Below are 19,649 nucleotides of genomic sequence, written 5' to 3'. Positions count from 1 at the left end.
GGGAGAACTCATTGGTGTACAGAAAAGCTTGCAACAGACCAAAGTTGGCATCTTAAGGCCATTGTAATGATTCAGGGTAGGTGAAATTCAGAGAATGAGAAGTGCTAAAGAAATTTCCAAGTGTTTTATGTACTGAAGTAGTGAGTGTGTAGATTCAGTTGGCAATGAATGACTGAATGTGATCCCCTCCAAAGCTGATACTCTGTTTTGCAGACACAAATGGCTCAAGGAATGCTTATAAAGTCTGCTTTTCGTTAACAGCTGTGTCCTCTTCTTCATTGCTAATTCCTCCTCAGCTTTTGCTTCATGCATACAGACTACTATGGAGGTGTTAGTGATAATTTTCAAAATAAAGCCTTGGAGAAGAAAACCCCAATGCACTGCGGAGGATTTTTTTCCCAAACATTTTCATTCTGAGATCTATAAACTTCATTTTCTCTGTCTTTCACCATTAAATCTCATACACAATTGAACAGGAATTGGTTAAGAGGAGCCACTTCCTTCCCTTGAACATTTTGCTGAAAGTGAATCAGTATCAAAGCAGATTATCAGAGCCCCAAGCTCAGGACTTGATCAGAAATTCTACAGACTAATCAGTCATGGATGGAATGTTTATTCTGCTTGATAGTCTATGCATTTGTACTTGGCTTCCTTGCACTCGTGACAGCACTTTCTGAGTGTATGGGAACTACGGGGCATAGGGATTTTTTTGGTGGATTTTTTTTCCCCTTGAAGGTCAAACGAGGTAAGAGTCTGAGCTGTTTGGAGAACCTAACTGTGTAATTACTGTTAAAGAGATTGTTAGTTTGCTTGATAGTGATAAGGAGCATAAGGCTTATTCCCTGCTTAGCATGAATTTTCAAATAGAGGCTTAGAACAAATAGAAGTACCTGTACTAGGCAATGAAAACTCTTGCCCTTTAGTAACTGGATGCTAAAAAAGAAAATAATTACTCAAAACTTTGGGCATGTATCTTGCATTGGTAGGTAGAGAGGATTATTTATATTTTTGGAGAGTACCTACTTATTTATTGCATTTAAGTTTTCACAAATATGTGCCTGATGAAGCCAGTACTTAACTGTTTTTTCTTCTGTTTCAGCACCCAAAGACAATGAAGAACGTGTGTTCCGGGAGCGCATGCGCCCCAGAAAGCGGCAGGGTGCGGTGCGACGCAGAGTACATCAGGTTAATGGACACAAGTTTATGGCCACCTATCTTAGACAACCAACATATTGCTCACACTGCAGAGACTTTATATGGTATGACTTTGCTTTCTTTGCAACTCTGAATTGAAGAATTATCATACCCTCCTGTCTTGCTGAAATAGAGCTGCCATTGAATGGTAGTTCCTTTCACTTTAGGATTAAGCTGTCATCAGTTTTGCAGATGATACTAGAAGACTGTTAAACTTCCATCACAAATGTTAGAATTTGTGGTTTTTCTGAGCCACAAAGTTCAATCTTTTCCTGACTAGTACACGCTATAAATTCTAGGTAGACAGCCAGTCTTGTGTTCTGTTGGTACCTAAGTGTGTATTTAGACCTAATATTAGACCTTTATGTTTTGCCAAGATGACTGACTTCTTTAGGTGCTCAATTATCACCATCTCCCTAGGAAATGCCAAGCTTCGATACACCCTACTGAACTTAATGGAATATAGGAACATTAGACCTCTAATGATCATGGGGTTTGGGTCCTCAGCATACAGGGTCTGTCTTTCTACAGTACCTCAAGAACTCCTTTTTAGAAATGATTTTCATTAGTTTTGAGTATTTGCAGATTTCAGAAGGGGAAAAGTGGGGGAGACATTCAGTTATCAGTTATTTTTCAACAACCCTATTGATTTTGACATACTGGTCATAACTTAGATCACATCAGATCTTATGTGTATTACAATTAATAATTTTTAAGAGTATGTAAAGCATCTCTCTTCATGTACAAGTCGTGTAGTTTCAGATTAACACAAATACAGTCTTGTAAGGAATTTCTGCAGGTTAGGCTTTAGATTAGCTGAGGTGATTTCAAGCAAGAATATTGGCAAATGCAATTTTCTGTCTATTTAGAGGCCTATCTGTTGACCATTTGACCAGCTTGTGGCTTCCCTCTCTATGTGCCCTTTGGCTTTGCTTATTTTATTATATTAAATGTATCTTTGCTTCTGAACCCTTTCATGTCTTATTGTACCTGTTACCTCTTAGCAGCTGAAATGTGATTCATACTTAGGACTGATCTCAGTCTAGGCATGCAGTTAGTGGATGATTGGTTATAAGAAGCTATTCTTTTAAACTCATGCATATCCAGTAATGAGAGGAAAAAAATGTTTTTCAGTTTTAAATATATATATCCTTTGTTTTCTAAACAACTGTTTTATTTCCAGGGGTGTTATAGGAAAACAGGGATACCAATGTCAAGGTAAGAGAAAATCCATGGGGGGTGACAGTTTGAATAAATGTATCACCTTACGCTATATAAATAAAAAGATATTTTCTTCAAGTATTGTGTCTGTACAGTGCTAAGAATTTAACACAAGGTGATCAGAGTAAGTTTGTCTTGCTGAAGATACAGTCTTTACTGTAAGTCACAGTAAGATTTTTCCAAAATATTGGTCTTAGGCAGCATGTATGAAGTAGGTACACAGGCAACATCACAGTAGACCCTAGGTATTTCTTGATGCGCATCCAGCTTGGGGCATATCTATAGAGGTTGGTTTCTTCATTTTTTTTACTTCTTCCATTTTTGAATTGTGAATTCTTTATTCAGCTTAAAATTCTTTGTTTAAATATGCCAGGTAATTTCAAAGACTGTAATTAAATAGATGAGATAATTATAGAGGTCATCGTAGAGAAGGTTATAGCGAAGACTGCAGAAGTGCTTCTTTTTCAACTCACTATCTTGTACTTTTTTTTTTATGCAGTCACCTCTTGCAATGATTTTTTTCTGCTTCTCAGCTGACAAGTAGAAATAATCAAGTTAGTGATGATTTTTCAGTTACAAGAGGCTTGATGAAATCTCATTGTAAATAAATAAATGCAAATAATAGTTTTACATGCTATAATAACAATTACTGTATGAACTTACAGCAGATGGTCCTTGAGGTCTGATATATGTTTTTATTTCAAGGACCAAATCTAGAAAAAAATTAAATTCATTAATTTACTCAAGGCTTTTTCTTTGCTTAATGACCTTGAATCCCACAGTATGATAGACCTTGCAATTTTTAATCTTATCTCTCATATCTGCAAATGTTATTCATTGATTAAGTAATCAGTATGAATATTGACAAAGCATTTTTGCCGCCTGAAACTTTTTACTGCTATCACCTCTGATAATGTGTTGCAGCAAGAATGTTCGACTTTGTTTTTTCTGTTCTTTGACTTTTACAGTGAGTTATGTTTGTGTCTCTTTTCTGGAAACTCTTCAGACAGAATTGCTTTTACCATTGTGTCATATGTAATGTGGAGATCATGGACTTAGGCAGCTAAAGAAATCAAATACATAAAAACTGAGAAAAATTGTCGTTGATACTTCAAAAAGTAATTTGTAGTTTTGCAAACTTCAAAAAGTAATTTGAGATTTTGGCAGATATGCTTTAGTTCTCTTAAAATTCATTGGTCTCTCAGAAGACCATTATCTTCTGCCTTTGTAAACCAGATTTACTTTATATGATTTAGCAAGTCACTGGTCACTTGGAGCCTTTCAGGTTCTATATTCTAGCCTTCTGTGTTCAGTCTTTCACTTTAATGAGTTTTCATGAAAGTTGAATTTCTTTTATCTGTTTTTTTTGTTTACAGTTTGCACTTGTGTAGTCCACAAGAGATGCCATGAGCTTATAATAACGAAGTGTGCTGGCTTAAAAAAACAGGAAACTCATGATGAGGTAAATGTTTATGAAATAATTTTTTTTTAGATTAAACTCTTATCATCTGTTCAAAGTAGTTTCATGTGCTCTGTTTAATCAATAAATGTTATGGACTTTTTTGCGCCCTTGTGGTCGTCTTGTGATGTAGCATTTAGTTTGAAATAACAGACTACCAGAAAAGTTTCATTTACACGGGAATTACTATGCAACAATTTATTTCTAGGTAGTAAACTTCTTACAACATCTAACGGTTAAAGTCTCACTGAGCACCTGCTACTCCTTTTCATTCTTGACACGTTCCATTTCTGAACTAATGGTGAGCTTTGCATCATAACTAAATAAATGAAGACATCACCTAAAAATTAATTTAGCTGCCTTCAGAACCTTACTGTCAGGGAGGTCAATATATTTGCCAATGGTGCCTTCAGCTCTGGATCCAAAGACAAAACAATCCATTCACTTGGGTTAGAGGTGTCTCTCAGCTAGGATTGCCCTTCTAGACTTGATTGTGAAATGACTGTTAATTTCTGTGGACAGCTGTACACCAGGGAACGATTTGACTGCTGTTGTGTTCAGTTCCCTTAGACTCCTCAGCTTTTATCCCTTTATGGCTGCGTTGATAGGGGACAGTTGGGGAGGGGTGGGTGTGGGTTTTATGGTTATTTAAAACAGTTTTAGCCCTCAGCTGTAGGCAGTGAATGATTTATATTAAACAGAAGTTTTCTTTTTGTGTTAGTAGAAAAGCTAACAAATGCTTCTGCCCTGTTCCACTTTCCATAACAGCAAAGGCCTATCTGTCACCATAGGATTAGATGAGGTAGACTGTGGGTGATCCCAGTTTCTGCTCGATGCAGAAAAAGTACATTTCTTAGTTTTATTTGTTTAAAAACCTATATTTGTATGCTTGAAAAAACCTCATTTTAAATTACAGATCACAGTTGTGCCTAACAATGGTTTTAAACTGCTCTTTCATCTCTGATATGAATTTGACTGATACCCTGACAGGTCTTGTTCTTCCTGTGCAGTTCACTGCCATTTCTCATAGTGGAAGTATTCCTTAGTATCTGGTTCACAACCAGTAGTTTATGGCTGAAGGTTGATCATTTGCATAGGACTGTTGCAAAGGCCTGTGTGTGACTATTGCTGTTTTTGCATAATACCCACAGGAAGATACAAAGTCTTGTGTACGTTTATATTCCCAGGCTCCAGACTGGTGGAGATTTGTATGCTTTGCTGATGCAATGCTCTCATTGTTTAGAAGGGGTACTAGATCATTGGAGAGAAGCCAGGGCTAATAGGAAAGGGAAGGAAAAACATTGAAAAAATCTGCTGCTATCCAGTGGCTACTATAAAGACTTATCAGTGACGTCCTTTAATTAGTAAGTAATCATACCTTGAAATCCCTGAACACCATAAATTATCATAGTCATTTTCATAATCTAAAGAAGAGTGAAATATGAAAAGGTAAAGGGGTTGTGATATATTTCTCTTAGTCCTGTATTACTTCAGCCTTGTGCTCCTAAAACAATTGGGAGTGACTTCCTTGCCTTCCACATTAAGAGATCTTTCCTGATAGCAATGTATTTGTTGTTACCAGAAGTACTAGGAAGTAGACGTTAGTCTTTATCTCTTGGACAACAGCAGCCCTTCCCCTTCTTTACCCCAAATAAAGCAGTGGGAAGAATTCTGGAGCTGGAGTATATCTAATGTAAAGATCATCTGAGCACAAACTGTGTGATTTCAAAACATAACAAGGCCTTGAGGCATACACTGATTGTAAAGAAATTAATTAGAATTAAATATGCTGTGCTTTCCTTTCTTCAGCAAGTGGGATCCCAGCGTTTCAGTGTCAACATGCCTCACAAGTTCAGCATTCACAATTACAAAGTGCCCACCTTCTGTGACCACTGTGGTTCATTGCTCTGGGGTCTTTTGAGACAAGGTTTACAATGCAAAGGTAAGGATTACCATTTCAGAGCTTTTCTTTTGCTTTGTGACTTCAGTAGTCTTGGAAAGACTTGAAGTGATATTGTCTTTTCCAGCAGGTACAGAAATGAATAAAAAGTAAATAGTGGACTGCTAGAGGGATTGTTGTCATGGTTAGAAAATGGTCCTTTACCTTATTTTCAAACAGATGCAGACAACAGAGGTGCAGAAACAGATTTTGCAGTTGTCACTGTGTAGATTTATTGCCACACAGGAAATTAGAAATTAGTAGAAAATTAAGAGTGCTAGAATTTGCATCCCTTCAGTTTACATGCCTTTTGTGGTTTTGGTTTGTGGTGATGGTTGTTAAACTTCTTAAACATCATTATTCCCACTACTTTCCCCTGTGATATACCACCTTATTGCTATTATGTATTGGCTAGACTAGGCAGAACCAGTCCTGTGAGCCTATATCCAGAAGATTAAGAATTCTGATATCTAGCTTACATCATCCTTTGAGATGGTCTGCCTAACCCCTCTGTTTCAGAAAGCAAAGTATTCGTAATGTTCTGCAACTTAAGGACTGCGTACTCTGTACAGTAACTATACATGGAATTATTGCCAGAAGGTGCATTCGTGTCATTTTAGCTGACTAACAGAAATGATCAGTTCCATACCTCCTTGTTTCAAGCCCTTTTATGTATTATGGAAGTGGGACAAAGCAGTACAAACACTTGCAAGGAAAGTAATGTTTTAGAAATAATTAATAGAATACTTTCAATTAGTGGGTTGATGGGAATGATGTCACAGAGATTTTGATTCTTAGAATACAGTACCTGATGGAATTGTAAGCAAAATTTTGGGGGTTTTATGTCTTTACGAATGGGGATGTCCATCTTCATAAATACAAAAATCATGTTATGTACAATTCACAACAGCAGAAACGTGGAGTCACATATATATATATGTATAAATGTGTAACCTATTAACACTGTCCTTCATGGTATTTAAGATGAGACATAATTATAGGTGAATGTCAGACCTAATGCTTCATGGCATAAATTTCTGAGCAACAAGAGAAGTGATGCATGGTGAGAGTATTCTGAAGTTCAAGCCTTCCCTTGTGAGCAGTGATAAAATTTTTGAGACTATTGGTTTTTTGCTATTATTGAGGATTTTGTTCAAATGGCATCTTAATTATGGTGGAGATATGTTCAGAGATCTTTTTAATTAAGTCTGTGAGTTTTTTCTCTCTGATTTTTTGTCAGAGCTGTAGTATCTCTCAATTTTATCTCTGAACATGTTAGTTCACTTGCATGTTGCCTCTCAAGTACCATAATGTGGTTTGTTTCCTCTTTACTGTATAAAATAATGCTGTTTCTCATATGTCTGCATTTAAGGTGTAGCAGATGCATAGAAACAATAGTTCAGAGTGCCTGTGTTGCTTTCTCTTTTCACAGAATTAGTTCCATCAAAATTTGTCTGCATGAAATCTAGAACTTGCCAGAGCCAGCAATGTCATTTTTTCTGTGCTTTTTCTCTCTTAACAAGTGCTGAACAGCTCTCCCTTCTTCAGACATGTACTTTCTTGCCCAGTGTGGTTATTAACACCATGAAAAGTGTATTCCAAAGGTTTATTCTCTTTCTGTTCTTTCACTACATGTTCCCGTGCCACTTTTTATAGCGTGTGTTCACGAAGTTGAACTGCGCAAAATTTTACTGCCTGTCTTGTTTCAAGCACTTTAGTTCCTCGGTATCCACAGCTGCAGATCCTTGGTCAAACATTTTACTTGCCTCTGAGCTTTTGACATGCTCTGAAAATGCCAAATAGCAATTTCTTTCTGCTCTTCTTGTGAGCTAAAGTGTAACTGAAAAGGAGAGGTACCTGCTTTCTGAAGCACGTGCTTACTGCTGCAGATACAGTGCCTGGGGGTAGTCCGAGGCAAACGTGATTTATTTCTTTAGGGCTTATAGAGTGAAAGTATTGTTGATGAAGAATATATAATGAAATGCAACTTTACAAATACATACTACTTTGATTTTTTTGAACTGCAAGGAATTTGAGTAGTTAAATGTTAATTTAGTATTTGATTACAGTTTTGCTTGCTTTGTGCCTTGCTCCACGAGAGGGCAGTGAAGTCTAAGATAAAAGATGTCATCTGCTTGTAACAAATCCACACTGCTATTTTTAATGGAGTTATGTTCCTCCCCATAACCTGGAAGCAATGTAACCTTTTGTTTCTTCTTACTGGCATGCTAGTTCCAGGGCATGGTATTTAAGTGAAAGAGTAGATTGCCATGTAAAGAAAGAGTGTCTAACAGCCTAATAAAACCCAAAAAGGGCTAATCTGCTTGAGTAAAATAGAGTAAGAAACAGTAATACATGAGGAACTGATGTTGCACTTTCAGTATGAGAGCAAAAGTGGAGTGCTGAAATCGAAGCTCTGAAGGGCTGTTCTTACTCAAATTCTACTTAAGATTTACAGGAGCATTAGGTACTTTCATTTGTTCCTGTATCTGTTCTGGGCACTGTGTGAAAGCACTGTTCTGCATTATCATAGCAGAAGAGTAATAACCAGGTTAATGATTTTACATTAACTTTCAAGTGTCACTGCAAATCCAGTTCAGTATTTTTCTACTGAAATTCTATTTCTTTTAAAAAGTTTTGGGTAGGTCCAATAAGATCTGATTTAAGTAAGACAAATGCTAACATAGTATTTGCTTTACTACATTACATTTTGTTGCAGTGTGCAAGATGAATGTACATCGACGCTGTGAAACAAATGTGGCACCGAACTGTGGAGTGGATGCTAGAGGCATAGCTAAAGTTCTTGCAGATCTTGGAGTCACTCCAGATAAGATCACTAATAGTGGGCAGAGGAGGAAAAAGGTAACTATACTATATAGTGTCACATAAGAAATAAGTATGGCTGTATTGTAACTGTACAATACAAGCGGGTTTCAATCCCGCTTGCCTTGCACAAGACTGTTTTGGGGGTTTTTTTCAAGTTAGTACTGAACTAAGACTTTGGCTTTTGATTTAGAAATTCAACTTAGCTACTCTGAATTTTCATATGAAATTTTTTGTGACCTGCTGCAATTTTGCAAACCTGATGTCTGTGTAGAGTCTGGAAGGGTATCCCTTTATTATTTTGAGGAAAGAGATTTGACAGAGAGATGGTGTCTGACGCAACAGTTCATGAGAAACAAATGTGCCTCTGGCTCAGAATTGGCATCAGATAGTTGATTGATTGAGGTCCAGCACTACTCCATAACATTGTAAACGCTGGTAAGTGAGCCAGTGTGCTGACTTTCATGAAGACAAACTGTTTGCCAGGTGGCAGTTCCAGAATTGTTATCACTATTATAGGAAGTACAAGGCTATTCTAGAAAAAAAAAATAATCATAGGTCATCCCAAGTACATCCAAAGCTGATGGAATTATTCTGGATTTGTAATTTGTATCCTGGATCAATATTTGCCCACACTTTCTGTCTCTACTTGCATGATTGTGATAACAGAAACAAGCATATTTTACTATAATTTCTTAGAGCACTGACATTTGGTTTTGTTAATTTTCCTGATTATGGCATGCTTGGATCCCATGAGCACCGGTTTAAAATGCTGCAGAAATATAGAAAACTCAGGAACACATTAATTGATCTGTGACTCCTGGGAAAAGATGTTGTCATGTTGTTATTGCATGTGTAGTTCGCAGGGCTTGCTGAAGCGTGTGGTAGTTTAAATGTATTCACCGAATTGATTTCTACACAGACTCGAGGTGGCTGTACAAAACCTTCCCTCTCACTGGGTATGCCTATTATGTGCATTTCATCTTAAGAACCTATTTTTAGTTCTTAAATTGGTTCTTTCTCTGTCTGTATTATGGTCTCCATTTGATGTGATGCCACCTACCGTGTGGTTGAGGTCCTGCCAGGGAGAATCTATAGGGCTAGAACATCTTCACTTTCCTTCATACTTCTACTTGCGAATTACTGTTGTAAATGAAATTACCTCTTGGCATGAGAGGACCTCATACCTGAGTACCGCTTTTGGAATTGTTCTTAGCTAATTGCAGGTGCAGAGACTCAACCACCAGTCCCTGGAAGTGCATCATCAGAAGAAGATAGGTCAAAATCAGCACCAACTTCTCCATGTGATCAAGGTCAAACATCTCTCTTTATTTTTTTAACTGCTATATATATCTTGTCACATATTTTCATTCTTTATGAGGAGTAAAAAAACTATTGTCCCCAGCTTCTGTAGATCCAAATCAATGAAGAACAGCTTGATTGACAGAAAGTCACTTTTTGAATCTGATCTGAATGATACTCATAAAATCAGAGATCTGTGAGGTATCATGGACTGTTATATGTGTAAAGTGAGAAATTAAAAATTGTTACACCAAGATATAGGTAGAAGGATACTTTAGTGTCAGATTCTTTGAAAATTATTTACAGTTGTCTTCCACAGCTCTACGGTTGTAAGATTTTGAGACCAGAACTTTGTCAACCTTTTGGTTTCACAGACAGCATTTCGATTAAAATAGTGTTTCTTAAATATCTGATGTTTTTCTTAAAATAAGAGAGAATGTAGTAAAATTCCTTTTTCTTAAATTTCACTTTTGTAGCTGTCCAGTAAAGTTGTTGCTTCCAAGGCCATGAGGCAGAAGTATTATGCAAGACTCTGAGGCAGACCCTGAGGTCTGTTAGTCACCAGGACTCACTGTGGTTAGCACTGAGAAACCTTTAGAATCATTTAGTAGAGCTACACAATAGCTGCCTGAAGCAGTACTGAGAAGTGGCCAAATACTTTATTGGCAGGTGTCTGGATAACAGCTGGAGCTGAGTAAGATGCTCCATTCATGTTGACTTCAAGGACTGGGACACCCAACTATCCTTTGAACTTCTGAAATTACAGCTTTAAAATGCTTAAGCAGGAAGATGAGTAAGTGCTGCAGGAAGATAGGGGGATTCAAAACAAAGTACTTCTCTGTGGTGCAGGAACACCCAAAATCACTTAAACTCTTTGGCCACTATTCTGACTTATCTGTCAAGTTTTGGATGTGTCATTCTCTTCAGTTCATTTTAAAAGGCCACCCTTCCTGTTAGAGCAGGGGTTTGGCTGATTACTGTAAGGTGGAGGAGCAGTTTGCTAAATATGTCTTCTTAACCACAGAATGCTCTACACAGCATTCAAGGATGATGAATGTCCCTTCCCAAAACCGATACAAACTAACACAAGCAGTTTTTCTGATGTTTGGTTAAAGCCAGTGCTTTTTCTCACATATCCACAGAAATCAAAGAGCTGGAAAACAACATTAGGAAAGCCTTATCATTTGACAATCGGGGAGAGGAGCACAGAGCAACAGCTACAACGTCAACAGACAACCAGCTTAACAAGCCTGGGGAGAATGGTGAAAATGGGGAGGTCAAACAGGCCCAGACAAAGCGAATAGGCCTTGAAGAGTTCAACTTCATCAAAGTATTAGGAAAAGGCAGCTTTGGCAAAGTGAGTAGCCCTTTTTTCTTTTTTTTCTTTTTTTTTTTTTCTTTTTCTCCTGGTGTGCAGGCTTTTTTGACTGCAGTGCCCTGAAAGTATTCATAGTGACATTCAGAAAGCGCTTCGACCTCAGGGGTTTCCTTCCATTCTTTACCTGTTGGGCAAAGGCAGCTTTTTACCCCACAGATCAGGATTATCAGCTTCCTGATCAGCTGGCATTTTCTGTGCTTCAGCTCACTCCATTAACTAGGGTCAAGCCCTCTGGAGCACAATGTCAATGTTTCACTCTTTCAGGATATTGGTAATGAAGTGAAGACATATATACAGTTAAGTACACACAGTTCAACATGATAATTAGTTGTGGTGAAGGAGGAAAAATCAGCCCAAGAATAATGCAGTAGAGTTCTGAGTTCATTCCCTTTCTAGATAATACCCAGTTCAAGTTTACGTGTTTCTCAGAGTGGCTTGTCTGCTTGTTTTTCCTCAGTGGGTGTGTTCAGTGCTGGAGGAAGCAGAACTCAAGCATTTCCACTGAGATACGATGAGTGCAAGAGGCTTAGAGAGCTGCCCAAAATACCACGTATGCAGCAATGATGTAACGCATCCTTCCCACAGTAGGGAATTGATGAGGGTGGAAGGGACATTGCTCTATTTACAGGGCTTATAGATTTTCTTTTCACACTGCTGTGCACCATGGAATCAAAGAGGACGTCTGAAATGTGAATCTATTTCACAAGTACACTCTTCCTTCCTTGATACAGGAACTGCGGATGCAGGAGGACAAGGCTGAAGCAGTTCTTTTGTCTCCTTATTTTCTAATCCTTTCTCTGAAGATTACTCTGGCTCCAAGCCAGAAGTGACCTTAAACAGAATATAGGACTTAAACGTTAAACAATAGTGGTAGTTAAAACCAACAACATTAAAGTGGCCTGAATTGTATGTGGGATTGTATACAAGTTCATCTCACACAAGTCTCACTGCCATAAGTGGTAGATAAAAGTGGGAAATATATTTGGGTTCTATATCCACTTCTTTTGTTTTTAGTTTTTGAGATCTCACTAATAGGGACTCTGTCAGATATCTGAATGAGGGAATAAAAACCTTCTCACCCGCCTTCTTAACTAACAGACAAAATAGATATTGTCTGTTTCAACTTTAAAGAATGCCAGGGGTATCTTTTACTAAAATTACATTATTTTACTTTTAATTTTATAAACATGAAACTTCATTCAGGCAAGTATGTGACTGTCTTCGTATTTCCAGGGCAGTCGGCCTCCTGTGCAACCCTGCATTTATGGCTCTGCTGTTCATATATGAACACATTTTCTGTGTGTTTCAGGTAATGTTAGCTGAGCTAAAAGGAAAAGATGAAGTATACGCAGTGAAAGTCTTGAAGAAAGATGTCATACTTCAAGATGATGACGTAGACTGTACAATGACAGAAAAGAGAATTCTGGCATTAGCACGGAAACATCCATACCTAACACAACTTTACTGCTGCTTCCAGACAAAGGTAAGTAACGTGAACCTTTTACCAGTTTGTGCCCAAGAAACATTATTCACTATTTCCTGTATAAAAGACAGCAACATAAAAAGTACAGCACTATTTCAAAAAAGTGTTCTGAGAGGTTTTTGGCGTGTCAGTGTTTCAACAGGATTGGACAGGACTAATGGCTGCACTTAAAAGAGCATAAATACTATTACCTTTTAAGTACCAGGAGATGGCAGTAAATGAGTTAAAAATTAATAAATAAATGAAACAAATCACATGCATAAAACAAAAAAAATACCCTACTGAAGTGCCATTTCTTGGGCTGCTTCTATATGTTACTAGGGCGTATCACTTCCTTAATTACAAATGTTTTTAACATCCAGTATTCAGAGTAAAAGTTCTGAAATTACCTTGTCAGAAATGAGATCACAGCAGAACAGTTTTCAGTTTTCTTATTCTGTGCAGTGTACAAAATGTTCAAAAAAGTAAACAGCTATACTGCTTACCAAATAAGTCTCTCTAGTGCTAATGCCACCCTGATCCTATGGTGCTTTCCTTGTTGGTAATTTTTTCTACAGAAATGCTTGGATTTGCTGCTTGAATGTAAGTGAACATTTGGACAGTGTAGCTAACTCTGCATCTTGAGTCTAGTCAGTCAAAGTGCTTATTTTGTGTTCACAGAATATTTCTGGGTTTCATTTCTTAGTGCCTTATTTCTCTCTTGTCATTCAGCTGATCTGACAGCTTTTTACCTGATTGTCCAGAAAGCTTTATAAACAAAAAAAAAACTCCACGAGGTGAATCTCTCTTGCAAATAGAATACCAATTATATATAATTGAATTTAGGAACTGTCCTTTATTTTTGAAGTGCTTGATAGAATGTTTACTGTTTCAAAGCACTGAGGTTTGAAACTTTGCCTGTTTAACGAAATACGCCATTCATTGCAATGGGATGAGTTTTTGACCTGTAGGGAGTAAGTTTAGACATAAGTATATATTTATGTTTTAAATAAAACACTTGTAAGTTAGTCAACCTGCTTCGGACTTCTGGGTTGTTTTGTTTTGGGGATTTTTTCTCTTTTAGTATAATATTATATTTGAGTATTTGAGTCAATGTAATGGAAAAGATTGGGAGATTACATGAATAATCAAGCTATCATGTTAAACAAGATTGAGAGTTACTAATGGTGTGTATGAGCATGTGTGTGTGCGTGTGTGAATACCTACCTATTCACATATTATAACTAAAACTATGTATGGCACAAATGAACAAATTCAGTAATGATGTGTGTAGAATCACAGAAAAGCTGTGACTACAAGATCTTGCAGGAAAGTTGTCAGGAAAGAGGGCAGTGGGAAAGCCATAGGAAAACGGCTAGTAGGATCAAGATTACAGTGTGTTCAAATATGCAGATAACAAATGTTTGGTATGTTTATGTGGTTCTTAAAATAGTGAACATGCATAAGTGTTTTATATGCTTTGAAGTTGACACAAAAACATAGCTTAGGAAAGTATGTATAAATTTACATCTACAGAGGATGCTTCATGCTTTCAGACTTCTATTTCATTTGAAATATAGGTGTGAACGTACTCTTTCAAAGTTTTAACAGACGGTTTTAAAATAACTAGAATTGAGCATAGCATTTCAGATGGGGAAAAAAAAGGTACTGAGGTGAGGAAAAATATCTGTGAACTGCCTTCAGGACTGATACAGAGACAAAGCATAAATAAGCTGTATCACCTGATGCAAGTCATGTGGCAAAGATCAGCTATACATTAAGTGAAGTATGGCAGAAGGTTCTCCTGCAACTCCTCTGGCTTCCTGGAGATTCCTTTTCTTTTGTATTTTTCATCTGTTCTTCCTTCATTTGCATCATGCATTTTGCCTTCCTCCCTACTCTCCAAGGCCATTTATCAAAGACAGATACTCAAGAAATTCTTCTCACCATTTCTTCTCTTCCCATTCTCTCAACCAGTGAGGAACTGTAGCATGTGGCTTTGCTTGAACTCAGAGGAACTGACAGTTACGTGATTTATAGTTACAAATCATAGGCTAATGACACTTACCAAACCACCAAAACTACACCCAGTGTTGATACCAAATCAAATTAAAAGTCCACAGTTAAAAAATCAAAGGTTTGTTGTGGGTTTTTAGCATGGCCTATGAACAATTTGTGAAGAACTTTTTGTAAAGAAAAGAACCCAAAAAATATGTAAAACCAAAAGCAATGCATCTCCTAAAGCCATAAATTATTTTTGAATGGCAACAAATGAAAATGGAGCAAGTAAATTAGTCAATGATTTGCTCAGGTTCAGTGGAAAAACAGGTAGAAAAACATGCTCGAACAAACATGGTCTGCGGTTAAAATAGCTTTACTGAGACAAAGGCTATTGTACAATAGAGTTTAAATGTGTTTAACAGTAGTGTCTAGTTACTTACACTGCAATTGTCTGCCGTGCCATGGCTGCTGTAGTTTGCAGAACTGGTCCCAGAAGTGACCATGCTGGAACTAAATTTTACATTTCAAGTAAGGCATATTTGTCATATACACCCTGACTTAGTGGAAAGAAAGACTCACTGCTCACTGTCACAGCACTCACACAAAGAGGTTGACTTTATGTAATGAGATTGCTTGCTTTCTTCCTCTCACACAAAAATGTGAATGTATGACTTTGACTTTATATATTGAAGTGTTTTCCTATGGCAGTAGGATGGAGACACTGCGGAAAAGTTGCCTAAGATGCTTTTTACATGAGCATGCTTCAGTGTCTCTTTTTTACATGGAGCAGACTTTTCATTATTATTGTTTACTGCATGATGTTATCACAACAAGTACGGGTTCATATTTTAAAATATTTTGGTATTCAGAAATTGTATGAAATAATGGCTAATAAACAGGATACCTTATATACTAATGTGTTTTTAGCCCTACATATCTGAATTTGCTTTTAGCAGTCCTGTGTAACATCCTTATTTTAAAGGAATGTTGTTGGCACTGGTATTCCTCATGTTCCTTCTTATTCCAAAAGCTAACTTTGATTAAACAAGTTTGCTTTAAGCTCATGAAAAAATGAGCTCCCTCCCCCAAAAAATCAACATTTTATACTAAGATTATACGTATTCAAATACTGTACATCAGGGGTTGTTTTGTGGTCTTCTGCTGTGACCTGGAAGTCAGGAAAGCTAGATTTTGTTCCAGAGCTTGGGATAAACTGTGTGAAGTTGATATACAATGTTTTGTCTGGGATAGTTCGAGGTACGAACTCAGCAACCCAGTCTTACACATTAGAAATAATGTAAAATCTATGGGTAAGACCTCAGCTGATGTGTGTTCTTACACAGATGGAGCTCAGTTGTTTTAGGACAGACAGCATTGATGACCTTGTTTTGCCAGAGTGTGGTCACTGCATCTATCATTGTATCAGAGGTTTGATGGCAGTTCTGCTTGTGGTCAGTCAGCTGGGATATAAATGAATACTGTATACCGTGTCTGGCACTTCATAGCAAAACTTGCCCAAGACCTATCATACAGGGTACAGTATTTTTGTAACAACTGACCTTTGCTTATCATTATCTTTGATTCATTCAGGACTTCATTGTGTCCTTTATTGAGAAAATGTTGGGTTTTTTCAGGACAACTACTGTTTACACACTTTTTTCACTATTCCTTGTATCTTCTTTTTTTTTTTTTTCTATATGCTGGTTCCTTGTCTTTCCAGCAAGTGGTATCTTATCTGACAACAATGTTGATGCTGCCCAATTCCCTTCTCCAGTGTCCACTCCAGCCTCGTACCAAGCTTCAGTGATCAACCATGGACCAGTATCAATATTAAGTTTTATCGATTCAGTCAGGTGGCTGGCACAGGGGTTTAAGTATTTCTAGAGCTATTTTCCATGTTGTATTTGTGATTGCAGTTGGAAGTTTCAGAACTGTGAAAAATTTAAGTATTTTTTTAATAGAGTTGAGATTCTACAAAATAAAAGTTATAACTAGCTTCACTTTATTCCTCTGTCAACCTCTTATCAACTTCTTCTTAGTACTTAAAATATTCTAGACATCTGCCCTATCAGATGCATACACACATATATGCAGGGCCTGTAATTGATAATGAATTATCCTAATAAATACTTCAGAAATAAAATGTTTCTAAAATTAAGACAGTGAAAGCTTTATTGCAATAATTCATTATAAATTTAGAATTCGAAGGAGCTACTGCTTGTAACTTTTGCCATTTGCTAGTTTATCCGACTTCTTGAAATTGGACAAATTTGGAACGAGTGGTCTCCTGCTCTTTTCAGAGTACAACAAAATTGCTTTGTACACAGACACAGTAGAGAGTACTGTTAGTACAGAGCAATGTTCCTGTTGAATGATAGTTGCATAACTTGTAAAGGACCTTTAGTTAGCATTATAGCTATTTCTATTAGAGAAAACAAGTCATTAAATAAAGGATGAAGTCACTTACTATGGGTAAATAGTTAGACTTATCTCACCCATTAAAAAGTTCTGGGTTTCTTTTTCCTCCTCCTTAAAACTATCTACATCTTAAAAGCAAAGTATCTGTTCATAGCACCGGTACTGAGCAAGCTGCAAGTCTGTTCTCTTTGTTCTTGTGTTCTGGTGGTGTTAGGTAGAGATTAGCCACGTGCTAGTGGCAGAACGGAGTGATGTATAGGAACAGGTTGTAGTGACCCTATTACAACTGTGTTGATGTGTTAACTGTTAAATTCTACCTAGTGGCTTACTGCTGGAATAGACTGCCCAGAGAGGTGGTGGATGCTTCATCCCTGGGAGATGTTCAAGGCCAGTTTGGATGGGGCCCTGGGCAACCTTGTGTAGATCCAGGCCTGGAGGTTGGTGACCCTGCCTGTGGCAGGGGGTTGGAGCTCTATGATCCATGGGGTCCTTTCCACCCCAGACCATTCTATGATTCATGATTCTATGATTCTCTGATTGTGAGTACTGTGTTTCAGGTACTCTTCCTTTCAGCACATTTGCACTATATCTAGCACAGTCTGGGTAATTCTAGAAAGCTGGCACTTAGAAAGCTAAGATTTATGAGATTTTGTTTCAGTTTCAACTGTCATTATAACCCTTTGGGATTTTTGGCAAATCTCTAAACCTCTTTCTGAATCAGACCCCTCTGTAAAAATCAAGAGTAATCAGTCCTCCTTCTGCTCATGGTTTGTCTTTAAATGTGTCCAAGGAGGGTTTGGAGGGTAGTAAAATATTATTACAATGTACAAGGATCAGCATGGAAAAGTGGAACATTGCAAAAGGTTTAACACGGGGTTACATTTTTTTAAGTGACTTGTTTTATTTGTTAAGAAAAGGTAAAACAGCAACAGGAAAGAGAATCATAAGGTTATGAGGCCTTTTAAGTCATATCCTCTAAGTTAATTTAAAAAGATTCACTGTAGTAGGTTACCAAAGCTGTCTTTGGGAGTGTAAAAGCAAGTCTTACTTCTCTTGCGTGTATTTGTACAAAAGCATACATGTCTTCTGTAATAATAGTGCAGAGGGGTGTCATTTATGATATACAGTGCAAATTAACCTAACTGGCTAGCCACTGTTACATTCATCTGGGACTAATCAGAGCTTCTAATCCATTTTATCTGGTATTCTTGTACTTCTGTTGCTAAGCAGCTAAAGCCATTATGCAGATACTGCTATATGGGTGTAATCTGTTTAGCACAAGTTTGCATTGCCTTTTATTACTGATTAGTGTCAAATTAGAACTTTTTAGGGCCCGATTCTGTTCCTTATTATGCCTGCTTTGGTTGGTTTGTAGATGTGTGAGACAAAAAGCCAAATTAGCCTCTGTATTTTTAGCTACTTCAGTGCTAAAATATTTTAATACAATTTTAATATAAAATTATTGACAAAGGCTTCTTAATGGTTCCATGTGAACTATAGTAAAAAGTAAAGAGGTAGGCAAGCGTGGAACAGTTATTTATATTGTTTATATTCTAGTATATTTGTATATATATTTATGCATATTGATATTCAAACTCAATATCTTACTTGCCTGTATTATATGTGCTTTTACACATAATATGTGCAATAGTAACTATTTTTTAATTCCCAGCTGATTTCTACAGGCAGTTCATATCATAAGAAATAAATTTATCTAATATTGACTCATTCTTTGGAATATTTTCTGAAACACTAGAAGTTAGAGTGGTATCAGGTGATGTCTGGTATCATACAGTCAAGGAGTCATGTAGATATATGAACGTTTGGCAGAATAAAGTTCTTCAGAAATTTGGGTGCTGTGCATGTTAAATTTAGATTTCCTGTTGACTGCTGCGCAGTACGAATGCATTGACCGTGATCATTGTGTTATCTAAAAGTGGACACTGTGGTCAAGAATAGCTGGAACGATGAAGCTGATGGTTAAATACTGTAAAATCATTGTCTCTCACACACACAAGCCCCTGTTTCCAGCATGATGACCCGGTTTTGGGAAACTTGCTATTATGCTGCTCAGTTATTGCTAGCTGCTCTTGAAGGATTATTAAAGCCTGGTTAGATCACTGAAGATTCATTGTTCACATAGTCCTTTTAGTGTTAAACTTCAAGTCAGGCTATCAGTGCAGCCAGGCTCATCAAGGGCCCATAGGAGAAATTACTCCTCCAGCATCAATCAGAAGAGTCTAAATGCTTCTCTTTCAGACAGGAAGGACTTTTATTTTGCGATGTAGCACCCAAACTGAACAGGACTCTTTCACACCCTCTCAAAGCTAGGGCTTGTTCCTCGTTTACATGTATAAAAGTGAGAGCTGCAGCTGCAGCTCCATGGATCGCTTTGCTGTAACCAACTAAGGCCTCGACAACCCTGGGAATAGTCCCGAGTCAGCATCTGTGG

At 37.3% G+C, this 19,649-nt stretch overlaps 1 protein-coding gene across 1 annotated transcript in view; it reads left to right on the top strand.

The window, feature by feature from the left end:
• PRKCE (protein kinase C epsilon) overlaps positions 1 to 19,649 on the top strand; it is a gene marked incomplete at its 3' end in the record, with an annotated part of 287,241 nt that overhangs the window by 176,994 nt on the left and 90,598 nt on the right. The window contains exons 3-10 of the mRNA XM_084261984.1: positions 1,100 to 1,259; positions 2,378 to 2,412; positions 3,792 to 3,874; positions 5,684 to 5,816; positions 8,533 to 8,675; positions 9,853 to 9,949; positions 11,081 to 11,295; positions 12,626 to 12,799. Coding sequence (XP_084118110.1) covers positions 1,100 to 1,259; positions 2,378 to 2,412; positions 3,792 to 3,874; positions 5,684 to 5,816; positions 8,533 to 8,675; positions 9,853 to 9,949; positions 11,081 to 11,295; positions 12,626 to 12,799 — 1,040 coding nt within the window. The remainder of the gene's footprint in view (positions 1 to 1,099; positions 1,260 to 2,377; positions 2,413 to 3,791; positions 3,875 to 5,683; positions 5,817 to 8,532; positions 8,676 to 9,852; positions 9,950 to 11,080; positions 11,296 to 12,625; positions 12,800 to 19,649) is intronic.

Source organism: Gallinula chloropus (genome assembly GCF_964237585.1).
Source record: "Gallinula chloropus genome assembly, chromosome: 3".
Lineage (NCBI taxonomy): Eukaryota > Metazoa > Chordata > Aves > Gruiformes > Rallidae > Gallinula > Gallinula chloropus.
This window is presented reverse-complemented; position numbering and strand designations above follow the sequence as displayed.